The sequence below is a fragment of the Arachis hypogaea genome, chromosome 11, assembly GCF_003086295.3.
Source record: "Arachis hypogaea cultivar Tifrunner chromosome 11, arahy.Tifrunner.gnm2.J5K5, whole genome shotgun sequence".
NCBI classification, from domain to species: domain Eukaryota; kingdom Viridiplantae; phylum Streptophyta; class Magnoliopsida; order Fabales; family Fabaceae; genus Arachis; species Arachis hypogaea.
Genome location: NC_092046.1, coordinates 39,524,527 through 39,541,564, shown reverse-complemented (window position 1 = coordinate 39,541,564; position 17,038 = coordinate 39,524,527). Strand labels below are relative to the sequence as shown.

At 35.9% G+C, this 17,038-nt stretch overlaps 1 protein-coding gene across 1 annotated transcript; it reads right to left on the bottom strand.

Annotated features, from left to right (window-relative positions):
- Positions 1 to 14,941: 14,941 nt before the first annotated feature.
- Positions 14,942 to 16,735, bottom strand: LOC112720727 (large ribosomal subunit protein eL43). The gene is made up of 5 exons (XM_025771775.3): positions 16,619 to 16,735; positions 16,219 to 16,258; positions 15,570 to 15,658; positions 15,395 to 15,477; positions 14,942 to 15,124 (listed from the first exon to the last, which is right to left on the bottom strand). The coding sequence occupies exons 1-5, from the start codon at positions 16,619 to 16,621 to the stop codon at positions 15,061 to 15,063; spliced, it is 279 nt and encodes a 92-aa protein (XP_025627560.1). The 5' UTR covers positions 16,622 to 16,735; the 3' UTR covers positions 14,942 to 15,060.
- Between the last annotated feature and the right edge of the window lie 303 nt (positions 16,736 to 17,038).

The following is a 17,038-nucleotide window of genomic DNA, read 5'->3' as shown; positions in this document are numbered from 1 at the left end:
AAGATGTTGAGTTATGCCAACATGGAATTGAGAGGGACCAATTTGTTCCTAAACCCAAATCAGAAGAACTTTTTTGTTCCTATTTATTCAAACAAAACCATGTGGTTTTGACGTTAAATTAGTTAGGAGTTTAATTGTTAATGACTTATTTATCCTAAAAAAATTTATACGTTTTTTTTCAATAAATTCATGAATATATGGTATAATAAATATAAAATAATTAATAAATTATTTAAATTTAAAAATATTATTTATTATGATACTAAGTAAATAACTTTAGGTGTAATTTTTAAATATACAAATAACAAAAACTAAAATACAATTATTATATTAGTAATTTTAAAATTAATGGCCCTGGAATATATTATTAGTATTATAATATAAACAATTTATATAATAAAGCAGATACTAGAACACATTATTTGATATATGTGCCATATATAATAATAGATTAATAATTATAATATTCTTACTAGATTTTGACATGTACAAATTTTTTGGAGTAATTACAAACTTAATTTGTCATTTCTTTAAACTAAATTAATTGCATTTGATATTTTTGTTTTGAAATACACTAATTGACTACTAGTAATAAATGAAATAAAACATATATATATATATATATATATATATATATATATATAAAAGAAAGCATGGATGAACTTATATAAATTTGTATCAAGAAATAGATAGAATTAAATAGACAATAAAAGAGAATAGAATAGAGATTCTTAGAATTAGGGCTGTTCTGAGGATGACTTGAAACGGATCAATTTGGGTCTAAACGTTAAGTCCAGACTCTTTTTGGAGTAGTATCCGAAGTCTTCTGGTGTCAAGATGTCGCCGTCTGAGTTCCTCATGAGGAGGTGGGAGGTGGTACTTGTAAAGGGCTCCGATACTTAAGTTAGTAAGGGTTTTAGGCAGGTTTTTAGTAGATTTGAATTTGAAAAATACCTAAGGGTGTCAGGGTATTTATAAGTGTAAATGTAGCATCAATAATCGCTTTTTGAGTAGCCACACATTTGATGGTGGATTAGTTGCTCCCTTTTGGTAGGAAGTTTGTTGAGATATCCCGTTTAGATGGATAGAAGTGATAGTATGGTTGGTATTTAAATAAGTAGAATTGAACTCACGTTCGTTATATCCAACCTCTATGAGGTCGGGTGGGTGTCGGCTTGACTAATGTCTGTAGATTTGGATTTTATTCATTTTGAGCCTAGCTAGATAATAGGTCAAGGTATGAACAGTGCCCTTACTTAAGGCCGAACTTCATTGGTTTGGGCTTAAGCATTCTCAAGTCGGTCTTGATTTCTTTCGGCCTTCATCTTATCACGTCGGGTATACCGCCTCTCTTTGAACTAGGTCGGATATTCGATGTGTTTTTGAATTTGAACGTTACGTCTTCTCATAACCGTTCGCACGTCTTTTCAGTTACTTTGATAACCGTTCCTGCCATTGAATGAAGGATAAATGTATCGTTTTGTTCCTGTGACTATAAAAACACAATTACTTTCTCTTCTTTTTCGCTTTAACTTCTAAAAACTTGCATCATTTTTCTCGAAACCTCCTTGTTATTTGCTTAGATTAACCTTTTTCCAAGATTTTTCTATCTTGGAGATCATTTCCAGTTCGAGTTTGACATTTGAGGATTATTCATCGTTGCCATCGCAGTTTCTTCCTCCTGTTTCTTTGAGAAAGTTGGTTTTTTCTTTTTCTTTATCTATTTTTTGTCGTTGTTGGTATATGTTATTTGGTATAGCTTTATGTTGCGTTAATATTCTTGTTTTCTTTCAAATATGGGTTCTTAATATTTGTTCGTAGAAGTTTCTACCTTTTTCCATTCTTGCTTATTATCTTGGTTATCGTGAACCTTCATTATTGTTTGCAAGAATTTATAGAATCTGGTAGAAAATGTTTGTAAAATCTGAATTAGTGTCTTTGTTGTTGACTTTTGGGGATTTTATCTTGTCTCCAAATGGTGCCATTTTTGTTTTGAGTAATGGCATCATTTTGCATCATAGTAGATCAGGTTGAAGGTCTCATTCGTGAGGATGGTCCAACCACTTTTGTTTGTTGTGTTGTTGTTCCTGATTTGTAGCTCGTAATTTTGTATGGTGACAACTTTCTTTTTGTTTTGTAAGTATAAATCTTTATGTCTCGCTCAGTAGTCCTCAGCATGTCTACTAAAGTTCCTTTCGACTTAGATTGGGTAGACGTTACTGTTCTTTACGCTGTTTCCGTAGTTGATAATGAGTATATAAAGACATTTCGTAGGTAGCATAAGCTTTGTAGGGGGAGGGAAGATAAAGAGAAGTATGAGATATGGCCCATGACCTTGACGATAGGATTTTATTTTCTCGGCTTGATAAATCGAAGTGTTATTTCATTTTTATGTATGAATGCTTTTTTACTAAGTTGGGGGTGAATATTCTTTTTACTGACTTTGGGTTGGAAATCCTTCGTATTTGTAGAGTTGCCGCTTCTCAGCTTCATCCTAACTCCTCGGGTTTCATAAAAGTTTATCAGCTAGTTAGTCAGGAGCTTGATCTTCCATTGTCTTTCAAGGTTTTCTTTTACATTTTCCAGCTTACTAAACCATTTAGTTCTAAAAAATAGCATTGGATTTCTTTCCAAGCTATTGAGGGAAGGAATGTATTCTCTATTTTTGATGATTCATTCCATGATTTTAAGAACTATTTCTTTAAGGTTCAACCTTGATGCATTCACATCTTTTGTACTTTTTCTTGCTTTAATTTCTTGTTTTCTTAGGTTTAATCATAGTTCTTCTTATAATCTCATCACTTTCAAGTATCATTTTGCTACTAATGTGTTTTTTAAATATTTTTAAGAAAATATAGCTAATTATTTCTAAGTATTTCCTTCTCTTTTGTCAATGTTTTAACGCTTTTCTGACCTCACCGATTAGCTCATCCAAACATCCACTACTTACTTATTCTCACGGAGAAACCATAAGTTTTCCGTCACCTTTCGATAGTTTGTCATCTCTTCGTACTTTGTCACTTTTCAACAGTTTTCCGGCAGTTCCATCTGTGTTCTCTTTCGGTTGTTCCATCTGCGTACTCTTCTAGCAGTTCCATCTGCATTTCCTTCCGGCAGTTTTGTTTGCACTTCCTTCCAGAAGTTCTGTCTGCATTTCTTTGTGGCAGTTCCATCTGCGCTTCCTTTCGGTAGTTCCGTCTGCGCTTCCTTCCGATAGTTCTGTCTGCGCTTTCTTTAAACAGTTCCGTCTGCACCCATTCTATCATCAGTTTATGCATTTTTTTTATTTAGTTGTTTCAAATAAGTTTCAAACTCAAGTTGTCACTTGAGTTTGAGGAGAGATGCTAGAGTATAATTAGGATCAATTAGATCAATTAGCATTATTTAACATATCTGAATATTTATTATAGGATATTACATCTTTATTATTTTGATTCTCTTACACCTATAAATCTCCTTTTATATTGTATCATTCTACACAACTTGAATATACAAATATTTTCTCTACTACTCTCTCTTACCCTTTCTAATAATAATAAATGCAATTTAATTTAGTTCGGAGTTCATTGTTTTATAGTCATCTATATATATATATATATATATATAATTGTAAAAATAATCTTTTTATTACTTTGGATATTTTAACTCTTTTTTTTCTATTTACGTGTAATTTTATTTGACATTAACTTTGTTTATTTAATGATAAAATATACTCATGCTAATTCTATCATATAATAGATTATTTTTCTCCCATGTATTTTGATTTGTATAATACTTCCAGGGTCACCCAGTGGTCGTGAGAACGGACCAGGGAATCCGCCAGGTGCTCCAAAAACCCGACTTAGCGGGAAGAATGATGACTTGGGCCATCGAGCTATCTCAGTATGACTTGCGATATGAGCCCCGACATGCAATTAAGGCGCAAGCGATGGCAGACTTCTTGGTAGAGGTAACGGGGTACCCAACCGAGGAGGCGGGCATACGGTGGAGGCTCCATGTGGACGGGGCCTCCAACCAAACGTCCAGAGGTACCTGGATCATTTTGGAAAGCCCTGCCGGGGTCATATACGAACAATCAATCAAGTTTGAGTTCTCCGTATCGAACAACCAAGTGGAGTACGAGGCCCTCTTGGGCGGCTTGACCTTAGCTCGGGAAGTCGGGGCTACGAGGCTGGAAGTGTGCAGTGACTCACAGGTCGTTACCTCACAAGTAAATGGAAGCTACCAAGCCAGAGACTCGCTGTTGCAGAAGTACTTGGAGAAGGTCAAAGAGTTGAGCAAACAATTTGAGGAGGTCGCGGTCCAGCACGTTCCGAGGGAAAGGAACACACGGGCAGACCTCTTATCCAAGCTAGCAAGCACGAAACCGGGAGTTGGCAACCGGTCCCTCATTCAAGGCATGGTAAAAGAACCAGCAGTTGCCCTTCACCTGACAAAGATAGGCCCCTCCTGGATGGACCCCATCACTGATTTCCTAGAAAACGGCAAACTCCCTGACGACGAGAAGGAAGCTAAAGCGTTGAGAAAGGAGGCGGCCAAATATGCGATCATACAAAGTCAACTATTTAAAAAGGGACTCAGCCATCCCTTATTGAAGTGCCTGCATCCCGACCAAACGGACTACGTACTCAAAGAGGTCCACGAGGGGTGCTGTGGTCACCACATCGGGGGCAAAGCGCTAGCAAGAAAGCTCATCCGAGCTGGATATTACTGGCCATCAATGATGATGGACTCCAAAGAATTCGTAAGGAAATGCGTCAAATGCCAAGAGAATGCCAACTTCCACAAAGCGCCGGCAACCGAACTAAGCCTATTGACGTCCTCCCGACCTTTCGCACAGTGGGGAGTCGACCTACTCGGACCTTTTCCGATTGGCCCGGGACAAGTCAAATACCTCATAGTTGCTATCGACTACTACACCAAATGGATAGAGGCTGAACCACTGGCCAGTATATCCTCATCCAATTGTCGAAAGTTTATGTGGAGACAGGTGATAACTCGATTCGGCATCCCGGAAGTCGTTGTCTCTGATAACGTGACACAATTCACTAACAAGAAGTTCGCGGAGTTCTTCTCCGGTCTGGGCATAAAGCAGAGATTTTCCTCCGTAGAGCATCCCCAAACGAACGGTCAGGTTGAGGCCGCAAACAAGGTCGTCTTGCTAGGCCTCAAGAAACGGCTGGATAACAAAAAAGGTGCATGGGCCGAAGAACTCGCCTCGGTCCTCTGTCTTACCGAACAACCGAGCAGTCGTCCACAGAAGAAACCCCTTTCCGCCTGACATACGGGGTGGACGCAATGATACCCGTAGAGATCAGCGAGCCGAGCCCACGATTACTTCTGAAGGAAGTAGAGGAAGCTGTGGAAAAGGACCTAGCAGATGAGGCTAGGGAGATGGCCCATTTGTCAGAAATAGCACTAAAGCAAAGAATGGCCCTGTGCTACAACACCAAAGTGCTCATGAGAGAATTTGAACAAAATGATCTCGTCCTACGGCGCAACGATATCGGGCTGCCGACCCAAGGGGAAGGTAAACTGGCGGTAAACTGGTAAGGCCCCTACAGAGTCAAAGAGGTGATTGGCAAGGGTGCCTACAAATTGGAGAAGCTCGATGGCAAGGAAGTCCCGAGAACTTGGAATGCAGGTAACTTGAGAAGATTTTATTCCTAGCTCAAACACGCCGATTAGGCGATCTGGCGAGCTCAGTGATTTACCTTTGTTAAGTACTTATTATGGCAATGGACTTGTTTAACTATCGATTAATGTTTACTTGTCAAAATTACCTTCCCATTTACTTTTCTCCATTTACGGCAACAAGTTCCTTATAATACATGTTAAACGGGACCAGGATACGGCGCCCCAAGACCGATCACCCCGGGAGCCAACTAAGTTAAAGCCATAACAAACGGCTACAGCAATATTAAAGCAACGACTTGGCTTCGCCAAATTACCAACACAACGGTAAATAAACACGAGCGACAAGCCAATACCAACAAAACAGTAACAAAACAGAATGAAAACGCTACCAGATAAGCAGAGAAAGACGATAATCACAAGCCGACCAAGCGACTATTAAAGTATATCAAAAAGTAAGTTCCACAAGTCCTACAACAAAATCACAAACTCCATACAAAGTTACAAGAGGTCACTTCTTGGGCATGTCGACAATCTTGCCATCCTTGATTGTCTTAAAGACCCCGATTGCCGACGTGTCGAAGTCAGGGGCCACGATCTTCACCTGAGCTTTAAGAGCCTCTTCAGTCATCAGGATCACGCTTTTTCCCTGCTTCACGGTCTCTTCATGCTTCTTCTTGAATTCTTCGGCTTCGGCTTGAGCGGCCCTAGCCGACGAGACGGCCACATCACGTTCCTTCTCGAAAGCGACCACCCGACCTTGCGCGGCATTGAGCTGGCTTTCCAAAGTCATCTCCCGCTCAGTTAGACGGGATACGGTAGCATCAGAGGTCTTCAATTTTCCCTCGGCAGACGCAGCCTTCTCCTCGGAAGCCTTAAGCTTCTCCTCCGCCTTGGACAGCAGCAGATTCGAGCTTCCTACGCAGCGACTGCATCCCCGACAACTCGAACTCGGCCTTCTGAGCTATAGCAGCGCCGCGGATGAGGGTACGGTACATCCACCTCGCCTGCCCCGCAAGGTCGGAGCCATGGAAGTGTTCCTCCGTGCCGGGAAGCAACTGGGAGTCTATGAAGGTCCCGGCGTCAAAGTTCCTCTCCATCACGGTGAGGGATCCTTCAGGGCTGGAGAATGACCTCTGCCTCTTGGGGTGGGGATAACCTTCAAGTCATCATCATCGACTTGTTGAGCGGAGGTCGAATGCCCAGTACCGGCCGCCTCCTCGTGAATGGGAGAGACGCGCGCCCCGTCAGAATGCTTGTCCGACATCCCGGTATCACGAGGCGAAGGCACCGCCTGATCCTCCTTATTCTCAGGAGGGGCCTCCGGTTTCCCGTCAGCATTCTCCTCATCGCTTTCCTCCAAAAAGGTCTTGTAGAAACTCTCAAGGCCTATCATCTCGGCAGACATTCCCACTGCAACAAATAAATAAGCAAGTTAGTCGTGAAATCAGCATAACCAATCAAAGCAGCAGTAATGCAAGAAATACAAGTCAAAGCTACTCACAAATATAAGTTCTGGCGACCTCCCGGTCACCCATAAGAAGGTGAGGATTCACATGGTTTCTCCCAAAAACGGCCAACAACACGTCGGCAATCTTTTTGTCCACGGCAAACATCCCTTTGTAAGTCACCTTAATAAAGGTATTGGACCCCGCCCCGAAACTCCAATACGTCAGGATGAGGCGTTTCCCTTCTAACGACAGCCAGAAGGGGTGGCGAGCTTTGGCTGGACGCACCTTAAAATACTTATCCTTATACCCATGGTAAGAGTCCTCGAACAAGCTCCGACCCTGGGCAGATCGGAAGGACATGAACCCTTTCCTCGCTTTCCCTTCCTTGAAAGGATTCGTAAGGTTGAAGAAATAAAGGAAAACATCGACGGACACCGACAGCTCTAAATATTCACATACCATCTCGAAACAGTGGATGGAAGCCCAACTGTTCAGATGCAGCTGTGACGGCGCCACGGAGATCCGGTTAAGGAGCGCCATTTGAAAAGAAGAAAAGGGAATACGAACCCCCACTTGGGTGAACATTGACTTGTAGAACCAAATCCAATCGGCAACCCGGGGGAATGGAAGTTGAGTTCGTATAGCCGTTCGTTGGGGGCAGGAACGAAAACGTCGTAGTTGGCCTCCTCGTCAGTCCCGCCGCATAAGTACTCCGCTTGGCGGAACTCGGTAAGCTCCTCTACGCCCATCTGGTTCGGGGACTCTTTCACGTTGGAGGTCACCCAAGCGTACGAGTCGTAACCCGTGTTGGAGGTAGAAGCTCGTGAGACGATGCGAGGCATACCTACAGTGGGGGCACCACTCGGTTAGTCTACGAGGTCGGGAGCTCGGAAAAGGCCCAGAAAATACATTTAGCCTACTCAATAACTAACATTAAGCATGGCTGAAGCAAATTCCAAGTAAAAGCCTAAAAAGCTAAATGCCCTGGAATGGTAACCCCCCCTAACGCACTTACTAAGGTCATCTAGTGTTCAAATCGAACCAGAAAAGCAGCATGCACACAGAAACACTAATAACAAAGGAAAGATGAACATGAAGCAGAGAGTGAGGAAACGAATGCTTACCTGGATCAATTGCAAAGATTTGAAAGGGAATGAAAGGAAACGAACGCACAAGGATACAGAAATGATGCTTTGGGAAACTCGAGAGAGAAGAAGATGGAGATGGAAGGAGTGAAGAAATGAGATAAAAACAAAAGGCAAAACTAGTTAAAACTGCCAGACTCAAGAAGCGCGAAAGGCCAAGGGGCAAAATAGTCTTTGCGCGCGGGGTTTTGAAATAACCCATTATGAGCATTTAATGCTCAGCGCGAGGAACAAGGCGACGAACGGTTATCCCCAACAACGAACAGACACGCGCGCAAGAGGCACGCCCTCTCCACGAGCGGCCGACCTGGCGACAATGCACGAAAGAAGAGACAACACGCCACCAACGACCCTCACGATCATTGCTGGCGCGTTGGGGGCACTGTTACGGCCTGGCACAAACATCACATGGGCCGACCCGACTCACGAACCACCCGACCCGAACGGTCGGGTGCGAGGCGTTCAATTACCGACTCGGACACGCGTCCTGGACAGCTCTCTACTACAGCTATATGGGGAAGCTTCGAGGAAGGTAGGTTTTGCCCTTGTGGGACCCGCCTCTGACACGGTATATATGGGGAGGGTCCTACCCCTCCCCCAAGGTACGTCACATACCATTCTCCCACTTTTCGCCTGCACACTTGACTGACTAAAGCGTCGGAGTGTCTTTGCAGGTGACACCCCCCTCTTCACACGAAGAGCTCAGGACATCGGTTACACCTCCTCCAACCCAGCAACCCGGAACTAGGTGATTCCCCCTCTCATCCACTCAAGTACCAACCCGAACCGTCCGGTACCCGACTTACCGTACACTTTTCGACTTGATGATTTAAATAAAAAAGTAAAAAAGGAAAAAAAAATATGGCCAAAGGCGAATACTAGATGCCTAAAGCAGCAAACATCATTCCTCAATATTATTATTAATACGAACTTTATTATTTCTTTTCTAACATTCTTTAATATAAGTTTCATTTCTTTTTCTTTATTATTATTAATGCTTTTATTATTTTTTTTTAATTTTAAATTTTCTTATAATAATTCTTTGATAGAATCCTTTTTTAGTCTAATAGATTTTTTTCTATTTTTTGTCAAAAATAATTTATATTAGGAAAAAAAGAGGATACAAATTAAATTTTAAAATTTAAATTTGAATAAGATGTGTAAAGGATAACTATCAAATTCATTTGGTAGATTTAAACTCTTTGTATTATCGTCATTGAAAATTTTAAATACTATTATAAAATTCTAGATCTTTTTATCTTATTGTTCTTAAATATACATTATACCATGTATTTGAAGAGTTTCATCTTTTTTGAAATAAGTGTGACATTATATACTTTTTTGGATACAAAGGGATAATAAAGTTGAAGTGAGTAACAAAATTGATTATATAATAATATACAAATTTTTAGAATTTCTAGCACAATTGACAAATTTTTAGTTTCAAAATAAATTTTTACTCTATTTTTTATCTTTTATTTGATTTTTTAATAATTTTTTCTTGATTTTCTTAATTAATTATGATTTTCATAATTCATCAAAAATTTGTGTTTTATAGAAAAAAATTATCGATCATAAAATATAGAAGACTTAACCAAAAAATTTAAAAAAAGTTGATTAATCACAAAAATAAAAAGGTATGAATTGTACTTTAATTATGTTGTAAAATATAAATTGAGGCTATTTAAAATTAGTTTTTTTATCATTAATGTTAACTTAAATTATAATAAGGTAAAATATAAATATTGTATATAATAATTTAATTTAATTATTTATACTACCAAAATTATTCTTTATTATATCCCATTCATTTTTATTTATTGGTGATTTTTAATTGTCTGTTTTAAATAAAAATTTGAATAAATTGAGTTGATTTTTTCAAATTAGTAATATAATTATTGTGATATTTGCTTTGTTCAGTAATATTTTTTAATTTATTTAATCTGATTAATCATCTCTTTCTTATTTTATGCTAATTTAATTAATTAAAGTTAATAAATTTCAATTATTTTAATTTTTGTAACTTTTTCTTTTAATAATGTATTTCAATTAATGCATTAATATAATTTTAATATTTATATGTTATTAATAATAATAATCTCATTTTAAAGTAACGTATTATCATCTCTTTCTTGTTTTATCTTTTTCTTTTTCTACATATGTCTAATTGTAGAAAATCTACTATTTTTTTATACGATTAGATTAGATATATTTATATTCAATTTATTTGATTATTTAATTAGAATTAATTATTTTAAAAGATTAGATTAAGATTATGGTAGACTAATTATATTGTTATTAATTAATTATATTAAAAAATTAACATTATGATAGATTATTATTATTTTATTATTTTTTATTTTGATATTAATTCAGATATTTAGTTTTTTATTATTATTTTTATTCTTTTATTCTATGTATTTATTTCTATAAATCTTGCTAAATTAAACAAGGTACTGTATATCTTCTTTTTATTTCTCTTTTATATACACATAAAATTTATTAAATTATTTTTCTTCCGTCTAATAATTTTGTTTCTCTTCTATTTATATTTCGTTCCTTAAATATTTTATTGGTTCTTTTTTTTTTTAAATTTTACTTTAATTTATGTATTTGTTCTCATTACACCTAACATTTTTTATTTATGTGTAATATACATTTTTATATATGTTATAGAAATATGATTTGATTCCATTAACTTGCCAAAAATTTTTAAAAAACTCTAAAGCTAAAGTACAAAAATATATTTATAGATATTTTACTTTTTTAATTAAAAAATATAATATTTTCTGCCATATTTGTTGAAATCTTAAATTAAATATGAATATTAATTTTTGAAATAGAATAAATATATTTTAAATATTTTGCATCTAAAAATAATATTCTATCAATGTTAGAATTATTTAGATAGATAAGTAATAATGAATATAGAATTATTTAGGATGGATAAGTACATCTTTTTATTGAAAATATGAATTTAAAAATATTATATTCAATTCTCAATAGTCAACCTCTTATTGAACCATTGTATGTTGAAAAGATTTTTGAAGAAATGAAATAATTTTAGGTATATAAATTTTTTGTAAAAATTTAATTAATTCAAGATATTTATTGTCGTTGATTAAAAAAGTAAATTGAAATGACCATTTAATATTTTTATACTCTTAAAATATTATTTATTTATTTTTCTAGCATTCTTTATCATCCAATGATCATATTAATATAATTTAATTCAATAAAATTATTTATCATCATTTGATTGAATAAAAATTATATTTTATCTGAAAATTTAGGATTTCTCAACTTCAAGATCATCTATGTTAAATCATTAAAAAATATAACTGAGAGCGCAGAAGTGTCCCTCCATTCGAGAGCATGATTGAGATCAGAGAGTTTGGCTTTTGTGGTTCTTTGATCTTCGTCAATCAAAACCTTATGTATTCTTGATATGGTTGAATCACAACTCCACAGTGGAAAAAGAGCTACGAAGACAAGTTTGATGTGTTGGAGACCAAAATTCTGAAATCATTATTTATATTTGAGTGTGACACTCATTAAATCCCAAAACTCAAATAAAATAATATCAATGGTTTTAATCTCATTTATCCAAATCAAAAGTAATAATAACTTATTTAATTCAACATTTATGACAATAAATGAGATTACCATTATATACGTCATTTAATTTGAAATTACTTAATTTGCGATTTGATTAATATATGTATTGCCCATAAATATATCAAGAAATAATAATTTCCTAACAATCTTTCACTTGAGCTATACATATATATTTTCCAGAAATAATCACATCTTATAAATCTATTTTATGCGCACGTCTGAATGTTATTTCCCTTATTACTTTAATAATCTGGTCTGTCTTATATATAAGTTATGAAATTACCGCAACTTTTATCACATTAGTGTCGCAACGAAATCACGGTGATCGCTATACTAAAATACTCAACCACATAGATCAAATTTGGACGAGAAAAATCAGAAATTACATGCAAAAATGATTTCATGCATGCCTATTTTCAACTGGTCGGGACGGGTATACCCTAAACCCAACTATGCCCTATCCCAAGCAATATCTACCCTGAGTCGTGTCAAGTATGGACGGGTCGGGTACCCGCGTATTGGGGTACTCTTGCCAAGTCTCACCACATATTAATGCTCCATTTATTAAAAATTTGTCGCTAACCAATAGATTGCTACATACACAAGGCGAAGTTCTAACTCCTAATAGATGTTTAATCGAACGAGTAAGATGATCACTCAACAAACTCAATTAATACTAATTATTTTTAATATTTTAATATTAAAAATCCTGAGAGTTTGATTTTAATTATAACTTTATAAAATATTTATAATAATTATTATGTATATTTTATTTAACTTTTTAATAAAATTTTTATATAATTTTATGTATTATCCCATACAGAGTACGAAAACATACACTAGTTTAATTCAATTATACACATATCTTATTTACAATGTGTATTTTTTTAAATTCTATATATCTCATTTACACAATAAACAAGATACATTTATAATTGTTTATATGGTAAACGAAATAAAATTAGATGACATATTTCAGTAATAATCATGGTTCTGAAAATCGAACCGGACTGACCGGTTCAACTGGAATAATCGAAAACCGATCATCTAATCGATTCGGTTGACTATAAAAATCATTTGACAAAAAACCGGTTAAAAAACCGACCGAACCGATGGTTAATCGGTGAACCGTCAGAACCGGCCAGGTTTTTTAGAGATTTCCGATTTTGTGGCTACCTCAAAATGGCGCTGTTTAAGTATATATATAAAAAAAAAAATGCCCTGCCCCAATACCCTCGTATGTAAGGTCCCACATCGGTTGGGGAAGGGAACGAAGCATTCCTTATAAGGGTGTGGATACCTCCCCCTAGCATGACGTGTTTTGACGAGTGAGTGTGGGGAGTTTCGGCTATCATCTCTATCGTCAAAGGCAAAACCGTGAGGCATTGTGTGCCAAAGCAGACAATATCATTCTAGCGAGTGGTCTGGGCTGTTACACCGTATTTGCCATCCCAGACCCCACCCCGGCCAAACTCTTCTCCTCCGAACTTCGAACGCAGCCCGTAGCCACCATTTCTCTTCGAAGTCATCGCCGCTCTTCTCCTCCACACTAACAATGGGTGCGGTTTCGCGTGTGGAAGGTTGGAAGCTCTGTTCGGCGGAAGTTCGAACGCAGCCTGCAACCGCCATCCCTCTTCTCATCCTTCCTCATTTCGCCGCCGTCGTAGGAAGGTCTTCTACTCTCATCGTTCTCGGTCATCGTCTCCTCTGTTCGAGCTCTCTCTCTCTCTGTCTTTGCCGGTAGTTCCCGCTCCTCCGTCGCCGTCACTTCCTTTCCTCCCTCACCGCCAGTAAGCACTATTGCTTGGAATTATTTTTGCTTGTTTTATAATTTCCTCTGTTATTAATAATATTGAGTTGTTGAATGCTGATTTGCAGATTTTCTTAATACTTTTATTAATTTGCACTGATTTTGTTAATACTGGACTTACTGATTTTGTTAATTTAAACTGGCTTTACTGATTTTCAGTTGCTGAATGATTCTGTATTTTTTTTTTTTAGTTAATTTTGGTCATGTTTTTACACTTCAGGCTCTCATGTTTTTGCTTCTTTTGTGTTGATGTTGAAAATGCAATTCTCACAATGGATGGATAAAGTAAGTTTCTAAATCCAATAAAAAAGCAGTTAATAAAACATTGTTAGGTGCAAAAGAAGCTATGCTTGGGATTAGATGAGACTGCAAGTGTTCGTATAAGTTCTTTTCATTAATTTTACACTTATTATTATGCTTCTAACTACTGTTTCTTTGCAGTTCATGCAGATTGAATCTGAACTTAGAAGGAGTGTTGTTGGCTAGAGTTCCAGCAGCAAGAGGATTTGATGTTGTCTTTAATGTTACTTTGAAAAATTCAAGCAGCAATGTAAAAAAAATATGGAGCTTACTCAATGTTATTTAATATTTAAAATTATTGAATTTAATTATTTAAAATTGTATATTAAATTTTTAATAATTTTATTTAATATTTAATTAAACCAGTTTAACCCCGATCAAACCTTGGTCCAACCGTTAAACCAATAAACCAGTCACCTTACCGGTTTGTTGACCAGTTTAGTTTTCGTAACCTTAGTAATAATTTTCAAAAATTATTTATCTCAACAAATATAATATTTTTTTAATTTATTTAAAGAAAAAATCCCTTAAACTCGTTGGTTGTGAATAATATTTAATACAAGGAGCCGAAATAACATGCTCTGTTCTATTTAAAAAAAAGTGTAAAGATAAAGTATAAATACGCTCTTCAATCTGTAAAATATCCGGTTTTAGTTTTAGTATTATAAAAAAAAAATTTTTTGGTATTATAAAGTTTATAAAATTTTATTTTTGATCCAGTAAAATTTTTTATTAAATGAAACTCGTGAATACTATAAGTACAAAACAATTTAATGTCGTAATCTAATTTTCACTAGGGGTAAAAACTCACCAGTCAGGCAGTCACCACTATCATGCAAAAACTAGAGTTGCCATACCGAGAATGAATCAGAGGCATAAAACGGTAATTTTCCAGGGTTAAGTTAAAATTAAGGTTACCATGAATGACAGACAGGGAACAACTCAGCCACTTTAAGTTAAAAAGCAAAGAGAATTAACAAAGATTTTAAGTCTTCAAAGACAAAAGATTAATTGTTTACCTCGAATACAATCATACCAGTTCATCAAAACTTAAAACTAATAAAAAGTCTAATTGCTCAAAATAAAAGCATCAAGCAGAACCTTAACTCTCAGTTTGTTCCCTCAACCTTCTAATTGTGCTCCGCACGGTCACGGCACTCGCGGTACTGTGGAAAATAGTAAGAACAAAGTCAGTAATGACTATTTCAAAAGCAAAAATACTTTGTACACTAAAATCAGCCACCACAATCAGCCACTATGTATTTGTATAAATACATGTGTTGTTTAACTCATTTTTAATGTGTATTTTGTATTCGAACTTGTATTTTATACTAGAGGCTGACTTTTGTGGCTGATTTTGGTGTACACAGCATTATTCTCTCAAAAGAGGAAAAAATAATTAAAATCCAATCGACTAGAGGAACAGGAGAATTTACTTCAAAGTGTAGGCGCCACCAGCTTTCACTTTACCACAGTCCTTGCATCCCCATATTCCTACAGCCTTCCTCTTCACGGCATACTGCAAACACAATCATCAGAATTCAATCCTTTCCAAAAGGGCTTTTATATCTTCACTGAGCACACAGAAAATAACTTGTGGCTCGGCTCTACCTTTCCGCAAAATTCACAGAAAAATTTGCTGTGTTGACTAACTTCCATCTTCTTAATCTGCTTACGCAGACTAGCTCCATAACGGGTACCTGATACAGGAAAAAAAACAAAGCTAGTCTCTCAGGAACAGCATTTACAGTGACAAAAAAATCAAATTATACTTCAGCAATGACATATGCAGTGGTAAAGAATAACAGTTGTTAGTACATTAAGTTTGACCAAAATTTTAAACCTTTAAGACCCCCAAAAAGATTGTATACCATGCTATACAATACTACAATAAGTACATAACTCAATTCATTCTTTGAAAAAGTGCTCAAAACAGAAGGAACTGGACATCAGCTAAAATACACGGCCAGCCTGTCTAACCCACAGCTCGACTTACATGACCATATCAAAGATAAAGCATTACACATAGATCAAGTGTTATGCAATTTTGCTATATACAAAACAAACAAACTAACAGGCATAACCGCACAAGCTTATGCAATCAAGGTCTTCATGTACATAACTCGATCTATCATCAACATCTCAAACAATTAATAATCAATGATAATTCATCTAGATACTAGACAACTACTAGTAGGGAAAAAAAATACCGCATCAAAATAGTGAAGCATAGTTAGCAATCACAGCTAATAAAACGTACCGTATTTTCCAACAATACCAGCCTTCTTCGTTCTCTTAGTCTGAAAAAGGGGGGCCAGTGTCAACTTAGGGTTAAAACTCCATGTCCAATACAAAAAGAAAAACCAGTAAAAGTGAAATATGAAAACACAAAATATCCATGATAGCTATAAATAAATAGTCCTATTTAATTATATTTTAGGAAAACTACAGATTCCAACGCAGAATCAGCAAACTTGTGCGTTTTCAGCAACCATGATTTACTTGGGAGCCATTGGCAGTAATCACATTAGTACTAAGCAATAAAATCCCTAACTGGTGGAACCTTAGATCCGAAGGAAAACAAAAACTCTAATCAAAGAGGTGAATCGAGAATTTGAAAGTTTTTGGAAGAGAAATGAGAGAAGAGAGATAGAAGATACCATGGTTACGGGATCGAAGTAGCTGAGAGCTTCTGCAGTAGGGAACGAGTGGAATAGCCAAAGAAACCCTAATTCCAGTTGGGCGCTTTATATTGAGCATCTACACTTTAATGGGCCGGGCCGGTCCGGGTACAATAGCCGTTTTGTTTTGTTTTTTTTTTTTTGGTGACTCGTTTTTTTTTGTGTTTAATTTCAAATTAGAACCAATCTACTTAAAAATAAATAAATTATTAAAATAATACCAAAAATTTGTATTGCTAACAAAAATAAATTTTAAAATATGCTAACGACAAATAAATTCGTAAAAGATTTTAAAAAGGAACAAAAATATTAGATATTAAATATATATTCTAAAAAATAATTTTAGATGATAAATTTTAATGTAAATTTTTTTAATTATATAATTAAAAAATATATTTT